This window comes from Geotrypetes seraphini, chromosome 8 (assembly GCF_902459505.1).
Source record: "Geotrypetes seraphini chromosome 8, aGeoSer1.1, whole genome shotgun sequence".
Taxonomy (NCBI): Eukaryota; Metazoa; Chordata; class Amphibia; order Gymnophiona; family Dermophiidae; genus Geotrypetes; species Geotrypetes seraphini.
In genome coordinates, this window is record NC_047091.1 from 63,083,908 (window position 1) to 63,107,439 (window position 23,532).

The following is a 23,532-nucleotide window of genomic DNA, read 5'->3' on the forward strand; positions in this document are numbered from 1 at the left end:
GAACTATATTTATCTTTTTTTTTTTAGTTATTTAAATTCATGCAGAAATAACTGGCTAGATTGAACCTAATGACTTCATTAACACCTTTCCCTTTTCTATACCATTTGAAAGAGGGCAAATACTGCTTAAATTTAGTAAAAATATTTTGGCACAAGTGTCAAACCTTAAAAACGGAAATCATATTAAGCATTGGAAAATAATAATAATTAACTAATAAAAATAGTACACATTTAGGGCTCCTTTTACTAAGTTGCAATAGTGGTTTTAGCGTGCAGAATTGCCACATGCGCTAGATGCTAACGTCAGCATTGAGCTGGCGTTAGTTTTCCTGCGTAGCGGGGGGGGGGGGTTGCGCGCACTAAAAATGCTAGTGCACCTTAGTAAAAGAGGGGGTTAATTTTCCCCACCACCAAATTTTCCCATCCCGCCCCACCCAGCTACTTTTTCATGCCACCCGGCTGGAAAAAATTTCTGGGGAGAACACTGCTTTGTCATTCATATGCACATGACAAGGACTACAGATTAAAGAAGTGTTATAACAGACGCTGCTATATGTGCTATAAAAGTAGAAGGCAGACAGTGGGAAATAAAAGTATAAAGCAACACACACACAAAATTTAAGAGGGAGCCTAACACACTAAAGGCTGCATCAGGGCCCACTAGATTATCATAACTATCTTAAAGGTTCAATTGCTGTTATAGATTTGTTGACTCAACAAAACATTTCTGGAAACAAAAAAATTAAATTGGCATAATCTACATTGTTTATCTCCCATCTCCCCTACTCATGAAATCCCTTAAGTGTAACTGGAGCTTGGAACCAAATATAATCCTGCATAGTAGAGGTAGCTGCATCATGTATTGCAGGGGCCAGGGTCATGTCACAGCAAGACAGATTGATAGTCAGCCTCCAACCACGGCTGGGCACCTTGTAGGCAAGTTTGGGTCGGAACCAGTCAATGCCACAGTCCCTATGGCCCTGCACCAGCAGCATGGCCCCCATAATGGCAGGAGATTGGAGGTCACTGAAGACATCTGCTGAGAAGAGAGAGCGGAAGATTTTCTGCATGCAGAATGAGGTTTTCAGACTCTGCTCACCATTCCCCAGCTTAATGCCCTCCATATTAACTTCATAAAGCTCCCTGGGGCACACAGTGCTGCCACCCAGAAGCAGCAAGACTCGTGGGACTAGAGTCAGTGAGAAGAGGGTTTCCAGGTGACCAAACAGCTTCCTCCAGCTCAGCCAGAACGCGATGACACTTCATACTGTCTGCCAGATTTGTGCACCGCCTCTTCTTCAGAATGAGCTCATTATCCTGTTGGAAGAGTGAACAGTCAGCAGATTAGTAATAGGGGAACACAACCATTTTTATTTTTTTTGGGGGGGGAGAAGTTTGTTTGACTTATCCTAACATGCAGAGATAGGGCACACCCTTTTCAGGGTAAAGCAGCATAGACTAGTTCAATCTTATAAAGACCACTAAGAATTGTGGCTCTGCATTCACATAAAAGATTTGATATTCTTCATGTCTGAAATATTGATTTGATATATCATCTTTCTGTGATACAACCAAAAGAGGAATTGTTGTGGAGGAATGTACCTATCAAAAGAAGACAATTTCTTAACCAGATTCTTGACATAGCAGGAAATTGTAGTTTAGGACTCTGTTAGCCAACACGGAATTTTGGTACAGGTGACGGCCAAACTTGTCCATAGTTTGCCCTGGTTCATAGACAAAACCGCGGAAGACAAAGACATGCACCGACAACTGAGCACAAGACGGAGGTGCGCGCCGAAGAAAATGACAGTTTTTAGGGGCTCCGACGGGGGGTTTTGTTGGGGAGCCCCCCCCCCACTTTATTTAATACAGATCGCGGCGGCGTTGTGGGTGGTCTGGGGGGTTGTAACCCCCCTCATTATACTGTAAACGTAACTTTTTCCGTTTTTAGGGAAAAAGTGAAGTTTTCAGTAAAATGTGGGGGGTTACAACCCCCCAAACCCCCCACAACGCGGCGTGATCTGTATAAAGTAAAGTGGGGGTTCCCCCCCACACACACCCCCGTCGGAGTCCCTAAAAACAGTTATTTTCTTCGGCGCGCGCCTCCACGCTGCGCTCAGTTGTCAGCGCGCACCTTTGTCTTCCGAGGTTTTGACCTGACACCGTTTGCCCTTCATGCCCTGGTGGTACTGAGGTATAGACTCTAGATAGAGTAGATTTTTTAAAAGTCGACTCTACTACCAGGGACTGACGCTGGATTTGTGGTTTGTCAAAACCAGAAGAAATGATTTTGGATAAAGAGTCCAATTTTCTGGGAGCCACAGTAATAGTGAGTGGGGTCTCCCAGTTCTTATGAAGAATCTCTGAGAATACCATGTAATGGTAGACCTAGTAGTTCTTTAGGAGGCTTATCATAGTCCAAGGCCTCTAAATATGGCACTGTAGGCAGAATTAGCTTCTAATTTGACTGGAAGCTCTTTGCCTAATTGCCGAATAAAGGAGACTTCTGAGGAGACTTTTCAGGAGTGTCATAAGCCTCTGTAGTGGACTCAGGAACATCATCCGTCGAATCAGACTGTTAAGTTGGAGTAATAAAAAAGTTTTTTGGCAAAGGAGTGTAGCCTTTTAGGGTTTAATATAAAACAGTGTTTTAGCCTAGATTAGTGTTTTAGGTTGCATTACAGGACATAATGTCAGATAGCTGTTGAGGAAAGGCTCTGGTGTTAATTCCCTCTCACCTATCCCAAGGGAGAGTTTTTGATTTATAGGCTCTTCAGCCAACCAGGAACAGGGCATTACTTTGGTAGGATTTTTCTGCCCTTTCTTTATTCTTCTAGGTGTAAGTACTTCTGCACCACAATATGGCTGGGAAACATCGTTATCACCAAAGCTGCTGCTCAGGTTACAACTTCTGTCTCTGTGCAGACAGAAAATGTTACCCAGGCAGATAGAGTGGTTCCATGTGTAAGATGTCTTCAGCTTGAATCCCTCATGAAGGAAGTAAAAGAATAATGGAGATTTACAAGATAGTACTTTATAAGTTAACTAGTCTTATAGCCCGTTACATTAACGGGTGCTAGAATATATGTGTGTGTGTGTCTCTCTTTATTTCTTTTTCTCTCTCTCTCTCCTTAGCCACTTTCTTTCTTTCTGTCTTTCTTTTTCCTTGGCTGTCCATCACCACCCCTTGCCTGCTCCCCCTGTCCATTCTCCCTTCCTTTTACCTCCCCTGTGTCCACCACCACCCCTTCACAGCTCTCCTTATGCAGTAGCAGCCCTTCTCCCTTTGTTTTACCTCCCCCCTGTCCAGCAGCACCTTCCTTCTCCCCCTGTCCAACATTAGGCCTCCGTTCCTTTTTCTTTACCCACCCCCTGTCCATCAGCACCTCTTTCCTTCTCCCCCTGTCCAGCAGTAGGCATCCCTTCCTTTTTCTTCCCCCTCCTCCTTCTTATCCCTATGATACAGTTACCTTGCTCTGCCCCTGATCAGAGGTTCCCGACAGCAGCCCAGTTGCACCCATTGGAAAAGTTCCCTCTGCGGCATCCCGCATCCCTCCTGACGCGACTCCCACTGTCTTTCTTTCTGTCTGTCTCTGTCCCTGGCCCCTTTGTCTGTTTGTCTTTCTGTATATCTCCCTGCACCTGTGTCTTTCTTCTTGTCTTTCTGTCTCCCTTCCTCCCTCTGTCTGTGTGTCCAAGGCAGCATTCCCTCCCCCCACACCAGTTCCCTGTGCACCTGCCCCTGTGTCTTTCTGTCTCCCTTCCTCCCTCTGTCTGTGTGTCCAAAGCAGCATACCCCTCCCCCTCAATTTCCCTCCCCCCACACCAGTTCCCTGTGCACCTGCACCAGTGTCTTTCTGTGTCCCTTCCTCTCTCTGTTTGTCTGTCCAAAGCAGCATTCCCTCCCCCTTCCATTTCCCTCCCCCCACACCAGTTCCCTGTGCACCTGCCCCTGTGTCTTTGTGTCCCTTCCTCTCTCTGTTTGTCTGTCCAAAGCAGCATTCCCTCCCCCTTCCATTTCCCTCCCCCCACACCAGTTCCCTGTGCAGCAGCATTATTGTTTCCTCTACCCTTTCCTTTCCCATAGTCGCGACTACAAACGCGGGCCCGAGTCCTTTGCCGGCCCCCCCTTCCCTTCCCTTCCCACGGGTCCGACTACACATGGCGATTCAAGCAGCGTGTCCAGCAGTCTTCACACACTGCTTTGGGTCCTTCTACTGGCCTGATTTACTCTGGCACGTCCGGAGCAAATCAGGGCAGTAGAAGGGCCCGAAGCAGCGTGTGAAGACTGCTGGACACGCTGCTTAAATCGCCAGTCGGGGCCGCGGTAAGGGAAGGAGGGGGGGCGGCAAAGGAGTCGGTTGCCGGGCAGCGGAAATCTTCTTCTACCTTGCCTCTCCTCCACCGTCGGGAGTCAGCGCCAGGAGCTTTAACGGCTGGTGGTTTTGGCGTTGAAACAATCCCGCGCCTCTTTGAAAACTGTGAAGCCGCTGGAGCCGGGAGGCGATGGAGAGGGCAGGGGGTGAGCCGTGCATGTGCACTTACTAGCTACAGCTCACAGAAAACGGACGCACGCTTAGGAAGTGCGCATGCACGGCTTACTGTTTTATTATATTAGATAAAGATATTTTGAATTTAATTCTATGGTTTATTGGTAGCCAATGAGCATGCTTTAAAAGGGGTATAACATGATCAAACTTTCTGGACTTGGTGGTGATTTTTATTGCAGTATTTTGGATAATTTGTAACCGTCTTAATTCCTTAAGTGCAACTCCCTTATAGAGGGAATCACAAAAGTCTAATTTGTATATTACTAAGGAATGTATTAGAGTATTTATAGATGTGTCGAGAAAATTTGCCAGGGATCTGACCATTTGAATTCTATGAAAGCTACTTTTCACTACTGTGCTTATTTGATCATGATGATTGAGTTTTTGATTGATGGTTATACCTAGAATTTTAATCTTAGCTACTTCCTGAAGAGGAATGTCTTTGATACAAATTGATGAGAGGGACTTCTTACCTGCTAATTTTCTTTCTTTTAGTCCCTCCAGATCGGCACAGAAACGGATAGGTTTACGCTCCTCTGCCAGCAGGTGGAGACACTTTTGGATACAATACAATTAGGCTGTGCAGTCCCTCTTACACTCAGTCTTAACAAATAGCTAAGCAGAAAACTACTAGGCTGAAAACAATAACATCCCAACTCCACAAGTACATGGAGAAGACAAAGGAAAGCACTGTTGGATACGGATTAGAACAGGAACCTTCCAGAAACGCCCCAGTTCGCCAGCTAAACCAGGCGAACCAAATGTCACTGCTCTTTAAACTCCCCAAAAATAACCAACAACAACAACAAAAAAGCCTGAAGATAAACCCCGTACTTCTTTGCAAAAAACATCAAACAGAATGACAGGGTGGGATCTGTACTGGTATAGAAGGACTAAAAGAAAGAAAATTAGCAGGTAAGGACCTAATTTTTCCTTCTTTAGCATCCCTCCAGACCAGCACAGAAATGGATGGGACATACCAAAGTAGTATCCATCATGGATAGGAGCCCCTGTGGGCCACCACAAGCACACGCTCACTGAACACTGCATTCCAATGCACCTGAACGTCCTCATGGTAATGTCGAACAAAGGAATGGAAAGAAGACCAAACTGCAGCTTTACAAATATCCACTGGAGGCACAAGAGAAGACTCAGCTCAACAAGCTGCTTGACCCCGAGTGAAATGAGCAGTTAGAAATTCAGGAACTTGCTTCTTTTGGAGAAGGTACGCTGAAGCGATAGCTTCCTTGATCCAGTGCGCAATGGTAGCTTTGGAAGTACCGTCCCCATTACGAGGTCCCGCTAAGTGGACAAAAAGATGATCAGACTAGCGGAACTCCTGGGTCCACTGAACATAAGAGCAAAGGACCTCATGGACATCCAATTTGTGCAACTGCCTCTGTTACAAAGAGCCCCCCAATTACCCAAGATTGGGAGGACTGATTTGACATGAAATGGCGAAACCACCATTGGCAGAAAGGAGGGAACCGGCCGCAGCACGACTCACTCCCTAGAGAACTCCAGGAAAGGAGGCCTACACGAAAAGGCCTGCAGTTCTGAAACGTGTCTCGTGGAAGTCATAGCCACCAAGAAAACTGCCTTAAGACTAATGTCCTTCAACTTACAAGTGCCGAGATGCTCAAACGGAGGATGAACGAGCCCAGAAAGAACTAAATGGAGATTCCAGGTAGGAACCGACAGCCGCACTGGAGACTGTAGTAATTTTGCAACTCTCAAGAATTGAATCACGTCCGGAGAAGAGGCCAAATGCTTACCACGCAAGAGACCACAAAAGGAAGGCAAAGTGGTAATCTGCACCCAAAGGGAAAACCAGGCAAGGCCTCGCTCCAGGCCCTCCTGCAGAAACTCCAGAATGTGAGGCAAAGCCGCTCGAAGAGGAACTAAGCCACAAGTGGAACACCAGACCTCAAAAAGACGCCGAACACGGACATAAGCCTGAGAGGTGGAAATTCTCTGAAACCCTAAGAGAGTGGAGATCACCTTATCTGAATATCTTGTCTTCCTTAGGTGAGCCCTTTCAAGAGCCAAACCGTAAGACAAAAAAGGACCCAGATCGAACATTGGCATGGGACCCCAAGACAGAAGATCAGGTAAGAGGGGCAGTAGGAGAGGATCCACCAGTAGCAGACAAACCAGATCTGCATATCACGGATGCAGGGTAAATCAGGAGCCTCCGATCACATGGCCTCCAAATCACATGGCTCCAAATCTGGAGCCTCCAGATCATTTTCCTTTCCACTCCTCTCCTTGTCAGGCAACTTGGAAGCAGGGGGCTTTTTGGCAGACACTGCTCAGGTTGCTGGATCTCAAAAGCAGTAGACCCAGTGCCTCCTCAGCAGATTCATAGTGGCATGAAGTCCATTTACTTCGAGGTGCAAAAAAAAAAAAAAAAAGAGGGGTCTTTTTAGCCCATTTTGCTCTCAAAGGTGTCAACATAGCTGTCCGAATTCCATCTTTTCATATGAAAACCCTGAAATCTGTAATTCTGGCTATCCAGCCTGGGGAATTTGTCTTCTCTCGACCTGATGGAGGCCTATTTGTATGTTCCCATTCGGGCCTCTCGTGACCGATACCTTTGCTTTGAGGTTTTGGGAGAGCATTATCAGGTTTGTATACTTCTCTTTAGTCTAGTTACAGTGCCAAGCGCCTTCACCAAGATTATGGTTGAGGTGGCAGCTGCCTTGCTAAGGAGGGCATTCTGGTGCACCCATATCTGGATGATTGGTTGATTTGAGCGAAGTCATTGCAGGCGAGTTCCCAGGTAACGGCTTGAGTTGTGGAGTTTCTTCAGTCCCTTTGCTGGGTAGTGAACCTGGCCAAGAATCGGTTGTCTCTGTCTCGGTGTTTGGAGTATTTTGGTGTTTTCGACACCAATTTGGGGAGAGTTTTCTTTCCAGATGCCAGGATGTACAAAATGCAGATGCAGATTTGCTCTCTATGGGATTGCCAATTCTGCTGGCCCAGGATTTTCTTCCAGTCTTGGGGACCTTGGTGGCTTACATGAAAGTGCCGTCTTCAGTATGCAATTCTTTGTCAGTGGTCACCGCAGACTCACGGTCTGGACTGTTCAGTCCCATTTAGGGGTTTAGTTTAGTGCAGCCTCCGTTGGTGGCTTTAGTCTTCAGATCTGGTTTAGGGAGTTAGTCTCGATCAGCCCCAGCGGATAGTGCTTCTCACGGATGCCAGTCTCCTAGGTTGGGGAGCTCAATGTCTCGGTCGCTCGGCTCAGGGCAGCTGGACACCAGTGGAGGTATCCTGGTCAATCAGTGTTCTGGAGACCAGAGCCATTTGACTACTGTTGGTGCAGTTCCATTTCTTGCTGGAGGGCAAGTCAGTTCGAGTTCTCTCAGACAATGCCACAGCGGTGGCCTATGTTAATTGTCAGAGGGGCACCTGCAGTCATCTGGTGGCGCTGGAGACCCTTCTGCTCATGGAATTGTCAAGGGCTCATCTTCGGGACATCTCAGCTTCTCACACTGCTAGCATGGACATTGTCCAGGTGAATTTTCTGAGCCCTTCTGTACTGGATCCCAGCAAGTGGTGTTTCAGGCTGGAAGCCTTCACGTTAATTGTTCAGGCCTGGGGTCGGCAGATCATGGATCTCTCATGACCATTAGGGTCAACTCCAAAGTGCTGAGGTTCTTCAGTTAGCGCAGAGAGGAGCTGGATGCTCTTGTGCAAGCTTGGCCGGCATGCTGTATGTCTTTTCTCTGTGGCCTCTGATGAGCAAAGTTCTTCAGATTGCCAAGCATGCAGGCCATGTGATCTGGAGGCTCCAGATTTACCCTGCATCCGTGATATGCAGATCTGATTTGTCTGCTACTGGTGGATCCTCTCTTACTGCCCCTCTCACCTGTAAAGGTTGGGAAAATTCCAAAGCATAACTGTCCTGAAACACCTTCAGGACCCACTGAGCCGTTGTGAGCTCGGCTCATCCCCGGCAAAGCTCCCGCAACCGGGCTCTGACTGGAACCTTAGGAAGGACCGCAATACATGTGTTGAAAGAAATGGCCTCCAGAAGGAAAAGGCACCCCAGCCAGAGCGGTACCTACAAATCCACTCAACCATCCCCAGGCAGAACCACCACGTGGAACCAGGTGAGGTTGGATGCCCGGAGTTTTGTATATTTTTATTTTATTTTTTTTACTTTACTGAGGTATATGAGAGACACTCAAGGCCTGAAACAGCCGATTCAACTCCTCCTTGAAGAGAAAGGACCCCCAAAAGGGAAACTTACTGAGCTTAGCCTTAGACGCTGCATCCACCAACTAACCCGAAGCCACAGGGTACAGTGGGCCATCACACCTAGAGCCATGCACTGGACGGAGGCACCCAACCAGATCATACATGACATCAGAGAGAAAAGAAACTCCCAGCTCAATCTTAAGAACTTCCTGATTCACGAAGGACCAGTCAGCTGCTGCAGGGTCAAGAATACTCGCCGACCACCAGAAACAAGCCCGGGCCACCAGACCGCCACAATTCATCACCTGGACAGCCAGGTCAAAACTGCGTGTAAGTAGAGTTTCTATCTTATGGACCTGAGGATCTCTCAGGCTGAGCTGCCGTTCACCGGAATGGAATGTCTGCACACAATAGCCGAGACACCGCAGGAAAACTTAAAAGTATCTGGCTACCGACTGAGCAAATAATTCAATTCAAAGTGTTGTCACTAGTACATCAAATAGTATATCACACTGTACTGCTTTGGTTTCAATCTCTCTAGGAGATTTACAAACCTCCGAGGACATTGCACTCTGAGGGGAAAATGAAAATGGTAGCAATGGCAGCTGATAATGGCAACTCAACTTCAAATGTTTTTCCATTGCTGGAATATCATATTGGAACAAGTTTACTGGCAACTAAGATTATCTGTAGATCACTAGAGCTTTAAGAAGATGTTGAAAACCAAGCTGTTTGTAGATGCATACTTTTGATCTGTCTTTGCTACTAGGCATTTTTGTAACATTTTTTTTTAAATACATTACTGAAGAATAATATGTATGTCATGTTTTCATATGTTGATATTATTTTGAAGAATGATTTGTATTGTTTTTGATCTATGTATGTTATTTGGAAAACTGCTGTGACTCCAGGCAGTATATTAAGTTTTAAATAAATAATATATCTCTATCTCCATCTGGAATGGGGTGGAGTCTGGCCATGGATTCACATCAATCAAAAAACGTGTCCAGAACGTTCCACGGGAGCCATGCACTACATCACGAATACCCTGATGCATAGGGAAAGAGCCGGATGCTGACTGGATCCCTAAGAAGAGGTCCACCACAAAAGGGGGTCCTTAACTGGCTTTTCAAAACTGAGACACCTGAAGAATGAATTCTTGCAAACTCTTCCCGAGGAAACCCCCCCATAACATATGCATCCTCGCCAACCGGTGCCTCAGAAAAAAAATCTCTATCCAAAACAGCAGACCCCCCTATCGGATCTGGAAAATCCTCCCCAAGATCCAAATCCCCATCCAGAGGAAATGGATCAGCCATAAAAGAAACCTTGTCCCAAGACACCCATCACCGCTGGGATGATGGCTGAGGGGGGCCTAATACGAGGGCAATCTGAGCACCTGAAATCAAACATGGCACCGAAGCCAAACAACCTCGCCACTAAAGAAATACCACTAGCTCGGTCTTCTCCAGTGTCTCCTGCTGACGTGCGGTGCATGCGCGAAGGAAAACCTGGCACACTAACACCCAAGGCTGGGTCCCCATTGAAGTGGCTGGAACATTTCGCACATCCAAGCTGCATCCACAAAATGGCGCCCACAACCAACGCACTTTTTAGAAGAGCTCAAAGAAAACTCCAAAAACCCATGCACAACAACGCCATATAACAACGGCTGCCTCAAGCTTCTGTTAAACTTTTATTTCTTATGTCTTTTTTTCCAAAACTTCTCACAGCTCACCAACTGTCTCAAGTTAGAGCAGATCCCATATGACTCTCTAAACTAGTCAGTGCCAGTATTGGTGGCAAGTGGTACAGTTGAGGCTCCTCTAAAGCCAGAGAACAACCTGGCGAGGTGTGGGGAAATGGAGGGGTGGACTTGAGTCTTTCAAGTGTGACACCCCTGAGGGTCCCCCAAGCTCAGTCCGGACAGCAAAAGGGATAAGAAATATTCATTAACCAATCCAACTGGCCTTAACAAACCTCAGCACAGACTGCAAACAGACCATTCCATCTGATGGAGACTGAGAAAAGACTAGTGTAAGAGAGACTGAACAGTCTACTTGTACTATAGCCAAAAGTCAATGTCTCAGTCTCCACCCGATGACATAGGAGCGTAAATCCAACCGTTTCTGTGCCGGTCTGGAGGGAATGCTAAAGAAATGGGCCTTTTTCAAACCCTTCTCCAATGAATACTGAACAGAAGTATATCATGACCCTCACAAGAGAAATACAGTACCAAAGAAAGGGAATCAGTGCTTTCAGTGCAGAGGCCAAAATTATTCTTCCAATAGTACATTGCTCTATAGTTCAGCAATACAAATTCATTCAGCACAATGGACATGCCTTAAATTACATTGAAGATGTTAAATATGTGAGACTCACCTGTTGCTGGTGTGGTCTCTGGACAAAAAGTAAATGAGCTGGTCATAAGGTAAAGGCAGCTGCTGCCTCTGGTATAACACATGCTTCAGAAGTTCACAGATGAAGCGACAGCAGCTCTCCTGAGTCACCAAACCAGAGAAATCCACTGACACTGAGCAGCAACCTTCACTTTGCTGCACACCAGATAATCTTTCACAGGCCAATACCACTGCAGGATTGTCACTACTGCCAGCCAGTTGAAGGGTCTGGACACACACATCTTTTTGTCTGCTTGTTGTATCCATTTCAAGATGGTCAACCCTGTATACCTCTGCATCCTGTGACTGCATCAAAAACAGAATGAAAGATTAGGTTTCTTACCTCTGCTAATCTCCTTTCTTGTAAATCTCCCCTGGAGTCTACATCTTAGGGTTATTTATCTCTTCCAGCCTTAAATTGTAGGGAACTTAAAACCAAATTCTAGCCCCTCCTCTTGTGGTCATCTCCTCTTACTCACCCCTGGAATTTCAGTCGGTACATAAGCCAGGTAGCTCTATAGCAAAAATAGGGAACATAAGAAAAGAGAGAGAGGGTGCGGGGACTCCCTACTACATATCAATTCTGCTCATGAATTTCAATAATTAAAGCCCTAAGGCCAAACATGCAAAACATTAAATGTAAACATTAAACATTTTGAAAACAGCATAATTTGGATAAAGGAGACACAGCCTAAGGGTTCAGAAGGGGCCAACCCAGAAACCCCTCAACCCCCTATGTTAAGGAAGTATAGTATTCCCAGCGAGGCTGGTCAAAGACAGAAATCCAGCTTACCAGTTACTGGCAGGCGACCTGCGAATCGGACAGAAAACAGGCGGCTGTGTAGACTCCAGAGGAGATTTACAAGAAAGAAGATTAGCAGAGGTAAGAAACCTAATCTTTTGCTCTTGTACAACTCCTCTGGAGTATCAGAGCAGTCCCAGCACGTCAGGGGGGGAGGGGGCAATGAACCTGCTGCCAGGACTGAAGCCCCAAAAGCTGCATCTTGCTTTGCCGCCACATCAAACTAGTAGAATTTTGTGAAAGTGTGCAGAGAGGCCCAAGTTGCTGCCCTACAAATCTCCTCAGGGAGAAACAGCTGTGGATTCTGCCCAGGAGGAAGCCATTCCTCTGGTTGAGTGAGCCTTCACCCCAAGGGGAGGCTTCTTGCCCGCTGACACATAGGCAGCGGTGATCACCGCACGGATCCATCAAGAGATGGTAGCCTTAGAAGCAGGCCTACCCTGCCGAGCAGGACCCGCCAGCACAAACAAATGGTCCAAAAGATGGAAGACATTTGTGGCCTCCAGGTATCTCAGAAGGAGACACCACACGTCCAGAGGCCGCAAAGCACGGTCCTTGGCCTTGGAGCCCGAAGGAACAAAGGCAGGCAACCGGACCTCCTGATTGACATGGAACGCTGAAAACCATTTTCAGAAGAAAAGAAGGCACTGTCCTCAAGAGGACCGCAGAATCATGATGCGGAAAAAAGGATCTCTGCAAGAAAGAGCTTGGAGCTCCAAAACTCAACGGGCAGATGTTACCGTTACAAGGAAAACAGTCTTGGTGGTAAGATCTTTCAGAGAGATCTGACCTAGAGGTTCATAGGGCGGATGCGCCAGCAATTAAGCGGACAACTGTCCAGGTGAGACGCCAGAAGAACTCCTGATAGCAGCGGGACCCCAAATACAAGTTCCACAATCTGGACATACAGCAAGAAACAACAAGTCCTTTCCTGATGTCAATGTGCAGAAAATCCAGGACTGTGCCACAGGAAGCCAAGGGATCCACCTGAACCCTCTCACACCAAGTCTGAAAGCACCTCCAGGCTTTCGCATAGGCTGTACACAGTGGAATTTTCCGCTTACTCTGTAAGCGTAGCAATGACCTCAGACAAATTGCCCCTGTCAATGCCGTGCGCGCAAGAGCCAAGCCGTAAGACCAAAGCGGCTCCAGTTCTAGGAGCACTTATGGGACCCTGTGTGAGCAGCCGTGGATGGCAGGGAAGCTGCAAACCCCTCTCCATGCTCAACCACACCAGGTCTGCGTACCACTGTCTTCTGGGCCAGGGCTGGGGCCTACCAGGATTCACCCGGCGCAGAATACGTCCTATCATGGGCCACAGGGGAAAGACAAAGGAGCTCCTCCTGGGGCCAAGGCTGTACCAGGGTGTCCAACGCTTCGCTGCCGACCTCTCGGCAGTGGCTGAAGAATCTGTCTGCCTTGCGGTTCCTGGCGGACACCATCAGATCAAAGGAAGGAAGGCCCTACCGCTGGACTATGGACTTGAACACCCACCTGGACAGGGACCATTCTTCCGGGTCCAGAATCTGTCGACTTAGAAAGTCTCAAATAATACTAATTATCACAGCTATTCAAATATTAAACAAATATTAAATTATTAGTGAAGCTTTCAGACCAAATACCCGTTGATTTAGTGATGTCACCAAACCGAGGTACTCTCAGGGACCATCATTATCTTCACTGTCCCTGGACCAACCAGATATGACAAATACTAATGGTTATAGTTCATGATATGAAAAAACCACTTATCTGAATGTTGTTTGAGTGGACTGCATGGTTGGATGGATAAAAAAGTTGAAAGTATCCTCAGAGAATTAAAGTGCAGTGCAGAAACTAGTGCTTAAATACTATTAAAAATGTGGCCTGACCCCCGACCCGAGTTTCGTTACTCTTCTTCAGGATGGGGTATCTGTTAAAAGGCAAAAACTATTGTTAAATTATTATATATTAAATATCCTAACCACTAAATCATTATCACCTCTTAATATGTTATTATAATTTCTTTAAAGCTCTACTAGAACTAAACTCAAACCTAGGCGTTCTATGTCGAGGCGGTAGGGACCGGAGTGAGGACAAGCTAACTGAAAAGCTCACATCCAGCAGGCTGGTAGACAGAGAAACTGATTAACAGGTGGTCCTATTGGCTGGCACTCCTCCTGTTTATCCAGTATAGCTCCTTGCCCAAGCATCCGTAACCATCAATAGGCATAGCATGTAAAAAACTTCCTTTCCCATAACAAAATCTCAAAATGCAATAATACAGAAAACAACCTGCCATAACAACAAACTGCGAAAGTTGCAAAAGAAAAAACCGAGAGACCAATATCCAGAAAGGGTGGGGCTCTGGATTCATCTGCTGCGTCTAAGGGAAAGAAAATTAACAGGTAAGAACATAATTTTTCCTTCCCTAGCAACAGCAGCAGATGAATCCAGAGACCAATGGGATGTAGCAAAGCAATCCTCAATCTGGTGTGGGAAGCAAAACGCCGACTCCGCATCAATGCTCCTAGAAACATAGTCAGATTCGAGCCCCGCAAAATTTACCCTGCCGCAGCTTGCATAGAAAGAAAATCAGACTCGGGGAATAACCAGAAGAATAGCCCACAGCGCCAGAAAAAACATGAAACTGAGAAGTAAGCGAAGAGCAATATACCTAACCCTTGTAACAAGCCAAGAATGGCACTAGAAGCTGAAGGGAAAAGCTCAAAACATATCTTTTATGCCATTCTAGTCCATAAAACGAGCATGGAAACGAGCCAAGAACTGTCATCGTTCATGGCTCATGTATCCTAGAAGTAAAAATACAGATCATACAGTGTGTGTGATGCCACATACCACCAATAGTAATGCAATTAAAAAAATAATTAAAAAATACTGGCATATAGTTCAAGGCCATTCTGCCTTAACAGAAATACCTAAGTTTGCTTTTTCCAGGGCTCCGAATTAGGGTGAGAAACTAAAACATAGGAGGAGGCACCATAGCACTGGAAGGTTGCCCCCTCACCAGCCATGTGGCCATTGCCGGCTGTGTTATTATGTTTTACAACAGTCTTTTGTCGATATTATTTCTATTAACAGAAAGTACGAGCTATATACTGGCATGAATTGTGAATCTTACGGGGTGGTATATTGTGTAATATGCCCTTGTGGCTTGATCTATGTTGGGCAAACTAGTAGACAGATCAAAATTCGGATAACGGAACATCTTAGCAACATTCGCAGAGGTAGAGTCTCCGCCCCCCTTGTAGCTCATTGGTTACAAGAGTCACATCCCTTGGAAGCTTTCCGATATACTGTTTTACTTCATATTAAACATCCGGTGGGGGGACTTAACTAAAAGCAATGTTACTTACCGTAACAGTTGTTATCCAGGGACAGCAGGCAGCTATTCTCACTAGTGGGTGATGTCATCCGACAGAGCCCCGATACGGACATCTTGCAAGCATGTCTTGCTTGAAGAAACTCAGAAGTTTCGAGATGCCCGCACCGCGCATGCGCCAGTGCCTTCCCGCCCGATGCTCCGGGCGTGTCTCCTCAGTTCAGGTAGCTAGCAGAGAAGCCAACCCAGGGGAGGTGGGTGGGACGTGAGAATAGCTGCCTGCTGTCCCTGGATAACAACTGTTACGGTAAGTAACATTGCTTTATCCCAGGACAAGCAAGCAGGTATTCTCACTAGTGGGTGACCTCCAAGCTAACCTCAATGGGATGGAGGGAGAGTTGGCAACTTAGGAGAACAAATTTTGTAACACAGTTTGGCCAAACTGTCCATCCCGTCTGGAGAAAGTATCCAGACAATAATGAGAGGTGAATGTATGAACCGAGGACCAAGTGGCAGCCTTACAAATCTCCTCAATCGGTGTCAATCTGAGGAAGGCTACAGAGGCTGCCATTGCTCTGACCCTATGGGCTGTGACCTTACAGGGAAGGGGTAATCCAGCCTGGGCATAGCAGAAAGAGATACAAGCCGCCATCCAATTGGAGATGGTGCGCTTCGATACAGGTCGTCCCAACTTGTTTGGATCAAAGGAGACGAAAAGTTGAGGAGCAGTTCTGTGTGGTTTGGTGCGATCCAAGTAGAAAGCCAAAGCACGTTTACAGTCTAGAGCACAGGTGTCAAAGTCAGTCCTCGAGGGCCAGAATCCAGTCGGGTTTTCAGGATTTCCCCAATGAATCTGCATGAGATCTATTTGCATGCACTGCTTTCAATGCATATTCATTGGGGAAATCCAGAAAACCCGACTGGATTCCGGCCCTCGAGGAGGGACTTTGACACCCCTGGTCTAGAGTGTGTAGAGCTGATTCTCCAGGATGAGAATGAGGCTTTGGAAAAAACACTGGAAGCACAATGGATTGGTTGAGATGAAATTCAGAGACCACTTTAGGCAGGAATTTCGGATGAGTGCGGAGGACCACCTTGTCATGATGGAATACTGTGAAAGGTTAGTCCGCCACCAAGGCCTGAAGCTCACTGACCCTGCGAGCAGATGTGAGGGCCACCAGAAAAACCACTTTCCAAGTGAGAAACTTTAGTGGAGCCTTGCTCAGAGGCTCAAAAGGAGGTTTCATAAGCTGAGAAAGGACAACATTTAGATCCCAAACCACTGGAGGCAGTTTGAGAGGAGGATTGACATGAAAAAGTCCTTTCATAAATCTGGAAACCACAGGATGAGAAGAGAGAGGTTTCCCTTATAGAGGCTGATGGAAAGTCGCAATATCACTCAGGTGGACTCGTATAGATGTCGACTTGAGACCAGACTGAGACAGGTGTAGAAGATAGTCCAATACAGAGGAAAGAGAGGCTCGTTGAGGCTCCTTAGAATTGGAAACACACCAAGAAGAAAATCTAGACCACTTCTGGGAGTAGCATTGACGAGTAGTAGGCTTCCTGGAAGCCTCCAAGACCTCCCTCACCGCCTGGAAAAACTGGTGAGGGGTTACGTTGAGAGGAACCAAGCTGTCAGGTGGAGAGACTGCAGGTTGGGATGAAGCAGTGAACCTTGATGTTGAGTAAGCAGTGAAGGAAACACTGGAAGAAGGACCGGCTCCCTGCTGCTGAGTTGAAGTAGAAGGGAGAACCAAGGTTGTCTAGGCCACCGAGGAGCAATCAGAATCATGGTGGCATGGTCCGATCTCAACTTGACCAGAGTCTTTTGAATGAGAGGAAAAGGGGGGGGAACGCATACAGGAAGCGATTCCCCCAATCCAGTAGAAAGGCATCTGCCTCGAGACGATGAGGAGTGTAGATCCTGGAGCAAAAAAGAGGCAGTTTGAAGTTGTGGGGAGCCGCAAAGAGGTCTATCTGAGGCGTTCCCACTGAGCAAAGATCTGATGAAGGGGCATGGAATGGAGGGTCCATTCGTGAGGCTGGAGAAGCCGACTCAGCTTGTCCGCCAAGACATTGTCCTTCCCCTGAATGTAGACAGCTTTGAGGAAGGTGTTGTGGCAAACCGCCCAATCCCAGACTCTGAGAGCTTCCTGGCAGAGGGAGGCCGAGCCCGTGCCCCCTTGCTTGTTGACATAATACATGGCAACCTGATTGTCGGTGCGAATAAGGACCACCATGTCGTGCAGCAAATGTTGAAAAGCTTGAAGAGCATTGAAGATGGCTCTGAGCTCCAGAAGATTGATTTGATGGAGTCGGTCCGCACAGGTCCAGAATCCCTGAGTGCAAAGCCCATCCAGATGCGTTCCCCAGGCATAGGTCGAGGAATCGGTTGTGAAAACCTTCTGGTGGGGAGGAGAATGAAACAGCAAACCTCTGGATAGATTCGAAGAGGACATCCACCAGAGCAGAGACTGCCGAAGATCAGGAGTGACTGTAATGTGTCGAGTCAACGGATCCGACACCTGAGTCCACTGAGATGCCAGGGTCCACTGAGGAATTCTGAGGTGGAGTCTGGCCAACGGTGTCACATGAACTGTAGAGGCCATGTGGCCCAGGAGGACCATCATATGTCTCGCCGAGATGGTCTGGCGAGAAGACACAGACTGGCAGAGATGAAGAAGAGCATCCATGCACTGAGAAGGAAGGAATGCTCTGAGACGAATGGTATCCAGGACAGGCCCGATGAAGGGCAGAGACTGGGTCGGCGTAGATGAGACTTGGGAAAGTTGATCTCGAATCCCAAACTCTGCAGGAACAGAATCGTGGACAGGGTTGCCGAGAGGACCCCCGAGGCCGAGGGAGCCTTGATCAGCCAGTCGTCGAGGTAGGGGAATACCTGAAGACCCTAGTTCCTGAGTGCTGCGGCCACAACCACCAGACACTTCGTGAAGACTCTGGGAGACGAAGACAGGCCGAATGGAAGCACTCGGTACTGCAGATGGAGATGCCCCACCCAAAATCTGAGGAACTTGCGAGAGGCCGGATGAATGGGGATACGAGTGTAGGCCTCCTTGAGATCCAGAGAGCATAACCAGTCGTTCTGCTCGAGGAGGGGGTAGAGAGAAGCAAGCGTCAGCATGCGAAACCTCTCTTTGACAAGGAATTTGTTTGAGGACCCTGAGGTCCAAAATGGGTCGCAGGTCGCCCGTCTCTTCTTCGGGACAAGGAAGTACCGGGAGTAAAACCCCTGGTTCAGTTGGTCCGTTGGAACCGGCTCCATGGCACGAAGCCGGAGCAAAGCCTGAGCTTCCTGAAGAAGAAGGGCGGTCTGAGTCAAGTTGGAAGGATACTCTCTTGGAGGGTGGTCCGGAGGGACCCGATGGAAATGAAGAGAGTATCCCTCCTGATGATAGTAAGGACCCAGAGGTCGGTTGTTATGGTCTCCCAGCGATGATAAAAATGATGGAGACGCCCTCCGATGGGAAAACCAGGGGGAGGCAGAACGAAGTTGGTTATGCCCTCGATGAGGACCAGTCAAAAAGGCTGAGTGGTCTTAGGGACAGCAGGCGACTGAGACTTAGGCTGACCCTTCTGGGGAGGCTGTCGCTTCGCCGGTTTGCCTCGCAGGAGGAGGTTTGCCTCGGCTGATAACGCCTCTGATAAATCAACGGTGGGATGAGAAGGTCGAGACTGCTGAGGCTTAGGCTTCGGCCTAAGGATAGATTGGAAGGACTTTTCGTGGTCAGACAACTTCTTCGTGACAGTCCTCGATGGATTCGTCAAAAAGATCCGCCCCAGCACACGGGACGTTCGCCCAGGCGGTCCTGAAGATTCGGGTCCATATCAATGGTCCGCAACCAGGCCAACCGGCGCATCGCCACCAAGCAAGCCGCCGTTCGGGCTGAGAGCTCGAACGCATCATAGGCAGATTGCATCAACTGAAGGCCAGAGTTGGCGGACAACGAAGCAACCACTTCCTCAAACTCAAACCTAGCCTGGGACTCGATGTATGGAGCGAACTTTCGAAGCACAGGCAGAAAAAATTCCAAGTAGGTTGCAAAGTGGAAGTTGTAATTCAGGACTCTAGACACCATCATCGAATTCTGATAGATGCGGCGCCCAAACTTATCCATGGTTCTGCCCTCGCGACCCGGAGGCACGGAAGCATAGACCTGGCCAGATGAGACCGCTTGAGTGAGGATTCGACCAGGAGGGACTGGTGAGTAAAGCTGAGGACCCTCAAAGCCTTTATGTAATGCACCGTGCGGTACCCAGCAATCCAATTTGCCAGGGACCCGCAGGGATAGAGTAAGGAGACTCGAAGCAGCGCATGAAGGTCTGGTCGAGGAGCTTGTGCAGTGGGAAGCCGCTAAGGACTTTCCGCCGGAGGCCGAGGCAAGTGCATGTGTATCGAGATACTCCTTGGAATATCGAGACCCCGCATCTAGAGTATGTCCAAGGTCATCCGCCATCTGCCTGAGAAACGATGAAAAGGACAGGTTGGTCCGCCGTCGCCGGTTCCGCGAGACGGACTAGAAGACGACGAAGCTTCAGGCTCCAAAGAGGGCCTAGTGAGCAACAGGACGAGTAGGAAACCCCGTGGTCCTCGAACTCCGGGCCCGGAGGAGGAGACCCCGTCGAAGCAGGCATACCCCAACCGAGGCAACTTCTTCTGAGGTGAGACGGTTGAGTGTCGAGAGGGAATGCTTCAAAGAAATGCCTGGACCGATGCCCCTCTCGATGCCTGGAAGGTGATCGAGTCCTTCTGTGAGAGACTGGGTCAGACGCTTCCAAGGAGCAGATCGGACTCGATGCCGTCGATCGCAAAGGTGGAAGAGTCGGTGCTTCTCTGGACGTCGCCCAGGCTCGATAGGGAGTTCGGAAGAACTCGTCCTGCTTCCTGCTATGCCCCGGACTGGATGCCCCGAAGGTGGACGCCACACTGAATCATGGGGCGGAGTAAATCGGTTCCAAGGGAGGCAGGTCACTAAACGAGGGTTTCCTCGAGGGAATGGGTTCCAAAGGAGGCATATCACTAAGAGAAGCCCTCCCTCGAGGGAATCGGTTCCAAAGGAGGCGCAGCACTAACGGAGGACCTCCTCGAGGACCCGGACACCGCCTCGCCGCTCCTCCTCGCAGAGCTACGAGGTCGTGCGGCGAGGGAGGAGGAGGAGGGGGCAGTCCGCCCCTCGAATAGCCGAAGCAGGGAGGTCAACCCTGGATGGTGGCAAATCCAGTCGAGGCCCCATGGTTTGCATGAGTTCTACGAACTGAGCCTCCAGAATGGGACCGCAGCGAAGCCGATATGGAGGGATCCGCACCAAAAGGGGGCCCTTCCGCACGGTCTCCGCGCTCCTTCGGTGCAGTGTGCTTCTGCTTGCCAGCTTTCGGCACCTTGAGCACCACCTGTGGAACTGTAGGGGTCGATAACCTGCTCCGAGGAGACGGAGGAAGGCACCGGCGCCGAAGCCTGGGCCGAAACCGGGTGAATGATGCCGGTCTCAGGAGGCCAGAAGCAGCTGGGGAGGCATCGGGCTTCGCTGAAGGAGTCGAAGGCCCCCGTCGATGTCGATGTCGAAGCTGCAGGATCTGATGAAGCTTCCATCTTGAACATGGACTCCCAGAGCAGACAGCGGCGCTTAAAACGCTCTCGCCGTCAGAGTGGAGCAAGGCCGGCACGATTTCGGGAAGTGATCCGGTCCCAGGACACTGTAAGCAGCGTCGATGAGGGTCCGTGAGCGAAATCGCGCGCTGGCACTTGCTACACTTTTTGAAAACCGGTAATCGGCCGGGACATAGGCCCGGAAAAGCTCCGCCGCAAGGTCGAAGGCGCGGGGCCTCAGCCACGCGGCCGACCCGGAGTCGGAAGGAAAAATTTATTTTTTTTTTTTTGAAAAAAAGAAATCAAAAGAAAGAAATAAACGCACAGGAGAGCCCAAAAGAACTCAACCCGCGGCAAGAAGAAGGCAAAAAAAAATATTCAATGGGCGCAAATTGAAGATAGACTTCTCAGCTCCGCGGAAGAAAAAGAAACTGAGGAGACACGCCCGGATGCATCGGGCAGGAAGGCACTGGCACATGCGGCGGTGCGGGCATCTCGAAACTTCTGAGTTTCTTCAAGCAAGACATGCTTGCAAGATGTCCGTATCGGGGCTCTGTCGGATGACATCACCCACTAGTGAGAATACCTGCCTGCTTGTCCTGGGATAATGTTTATTACAAAAAGAACAACGTTTTATTTATAATTGGAACACCTTGTCCCCACACGGTTTGAATTCTGAAATAGAATGGTTAAATATATAAAGTTGAATCCTTAGTGTTCGTCACTTCCGGAGTAGAATGGCATAAAGATATGTTTTGAGCTTTTCAGTTAGCTTGTCCTCACTCCGGTACCGCCTCGACATAGAACGCCTATAACAGGTTTGAGTTTAGTTCTAGTAGAGCTTTAAAGAATTATAATAACATATTAAGAGGTGATAATGATTTAGTGGTTTGATATTTAATATATAATATTTAACAATAGTTTTTGCTTTTAACAGATACCCCTCCTGAAGAAGAGTAACGAAACTCGGGTCGGGGGGTCAGGCACATTTTTTATAGTATTTAAGCACTTGTTTCTGCACTGCACTTTAATTCTCCGATGATACTTTCCAACTTTTTTATCCAGCCAACCATGCAGTCCACTCAACAACATTCAGATAAAGTGGTTTTTCATATCATGAACTATAACATTAGTATTTGTCATATCTGGTTGGTCCAGGGACAGTGAAGATAATGATGGTCCCTGAGAGTACCTCGGTTTGGTGACATCACTAAATCAACGGGTATTTGGTCTGAAAGCTTTACTAATAATTTAATATTTGTTTAATATTTGAATAACTGTGATAATTAGTATTATTTGAGTTAAGAATCATCACAGATTTATAAGCATTTCTCCCCATATTGTCAGTGCTAATTGACTTAGAAAGTCTGCCTGAACGTTGTCGACGCCCGCCACGTGGGCTGTGGACAAAGCCACCAGTTGCTTTTCCACCCAGGAAAAGAACATTCGAGCTTCCAGGCTCAGTAATGGACTCTTCGTGCCTCCGATGGTCGACAGTCGCATTGTCTGAAAACACTCGAACAGCTTGCCAATGGAGACACCTCTGAAATCTCAACAAGGCTAGTCAGATTGCCCATAGTTCCAGGATCAACCATCTGCTCTCCAAAGCAGAAAACTGGCCTTGCATTGGGGCAGACTTGCAAACTGTGCCCCAGCCGGACAGACTCATGTCTGTTGTCAGTCACCCTAAGATTCAAGACTCTGTATGCAGTACAACCCCAGAAAAAAGAAAAATACATTTCTTCCTTAACAGTGCAAAATATAGACAGCAGATGAAAAAGCACAGTTACTTACCGTAACAGGTGTTATCCAGGGACAGCAGGCAGATATTCTTAACACATGGGTGACGTCACCGACGGAGCCCTCGGTACGGACCTTTTTAACTAGAAGTTTCTAGTTGGCCGCACCGCGCGTGCGCGAGTGCCTTCCCGCCCGACGGAGGAGTGCGTGGTCCCCAGTTAGGATAAGCCAGCTAAGAAGCCAACCCGGGGGGGTGGGTGGGACGTAAGAATATCTGCCTGCTGTCCCTGGATAACACCTGTTACGTGTAAGTAACTGTGCTTTATCCCCAGGACAAGCAGGCAGCATATTCTTAACACATGGGTGACCTCCAAGCTAACAAGAGGGAGGTGGGATGGTTGGCCATTAGGAAAATAAATTTTGTAACACAGATTGGCCGAAGTGTCCATCCCGTCTGGAGAACGCATCCAGACAGTAGTGAGTAAGTGAACGTGTGAACTGAGGACCCAAGTGGCCGCCTTGCAGATTTCCTCGATGGGGCGTGGAGCGGAGGAAAGCTACAGAAGCAGCCATAGCTCGGACTCTGTGGGCCGTGACAGTTCCTTCCAGTGAGAGACCGGCCCGAGCGTAGCAGAAAGCAATACAGGCAGCAAGCCAATTGGAAAAGTGTCCGTTTGGAGACAGGATGACCCAAATCGGTTGGGGTCGAAAGACAAAAAGAGCTGAGGGGCTGTTCGGGTGAGCTCTGGTACGATCAAGATAGTAAGCAAGGGCACGCTTACAATCCAGCGTGTGCAACGCCTGTTCCCCAGGATGCGAGGTGAGGCTTAGGGAAGAAGACGGGTAGCACAATGGACTGGTTGAGATGAAAAGCTGAGGTACCACCTTGGGAAGGAATTTAGGGTGGG

General features: G+C 48.2%; 1 protein-coding gene across 1 annotated transcript in view; it reads right to left on the minus strand.

Annotated features, from left to right (window-relative positions):
- Positions 1 to 371: 371 nt before the first annotated feature.
- The window catches only part of MAD2L1BP (MAD2L1 binding protein), a 51,423-nt gene continuing 28,262 nt past the window's right edge, over positions 372 to 23,532 (minus strand). The window contains 4 exon segments of the mRNA XM_033955935.1: positions 372 to 1,232; positions 1,234 to 1,317; positions 10,993 to 11,056; positions 11,139 to 11,461. Coding sequence (XP_033811826.1) covers positions 783 to 1,232; positions 1,234 to 1,317; positions 10,993 to 11,056; positions 11,139 to 11,422 — 882 coding nt within the window. The 5' untranslated portion in view covers positions 11,423 to 11,461 and the 3' untranslated portion in view covers positions 372 to 782.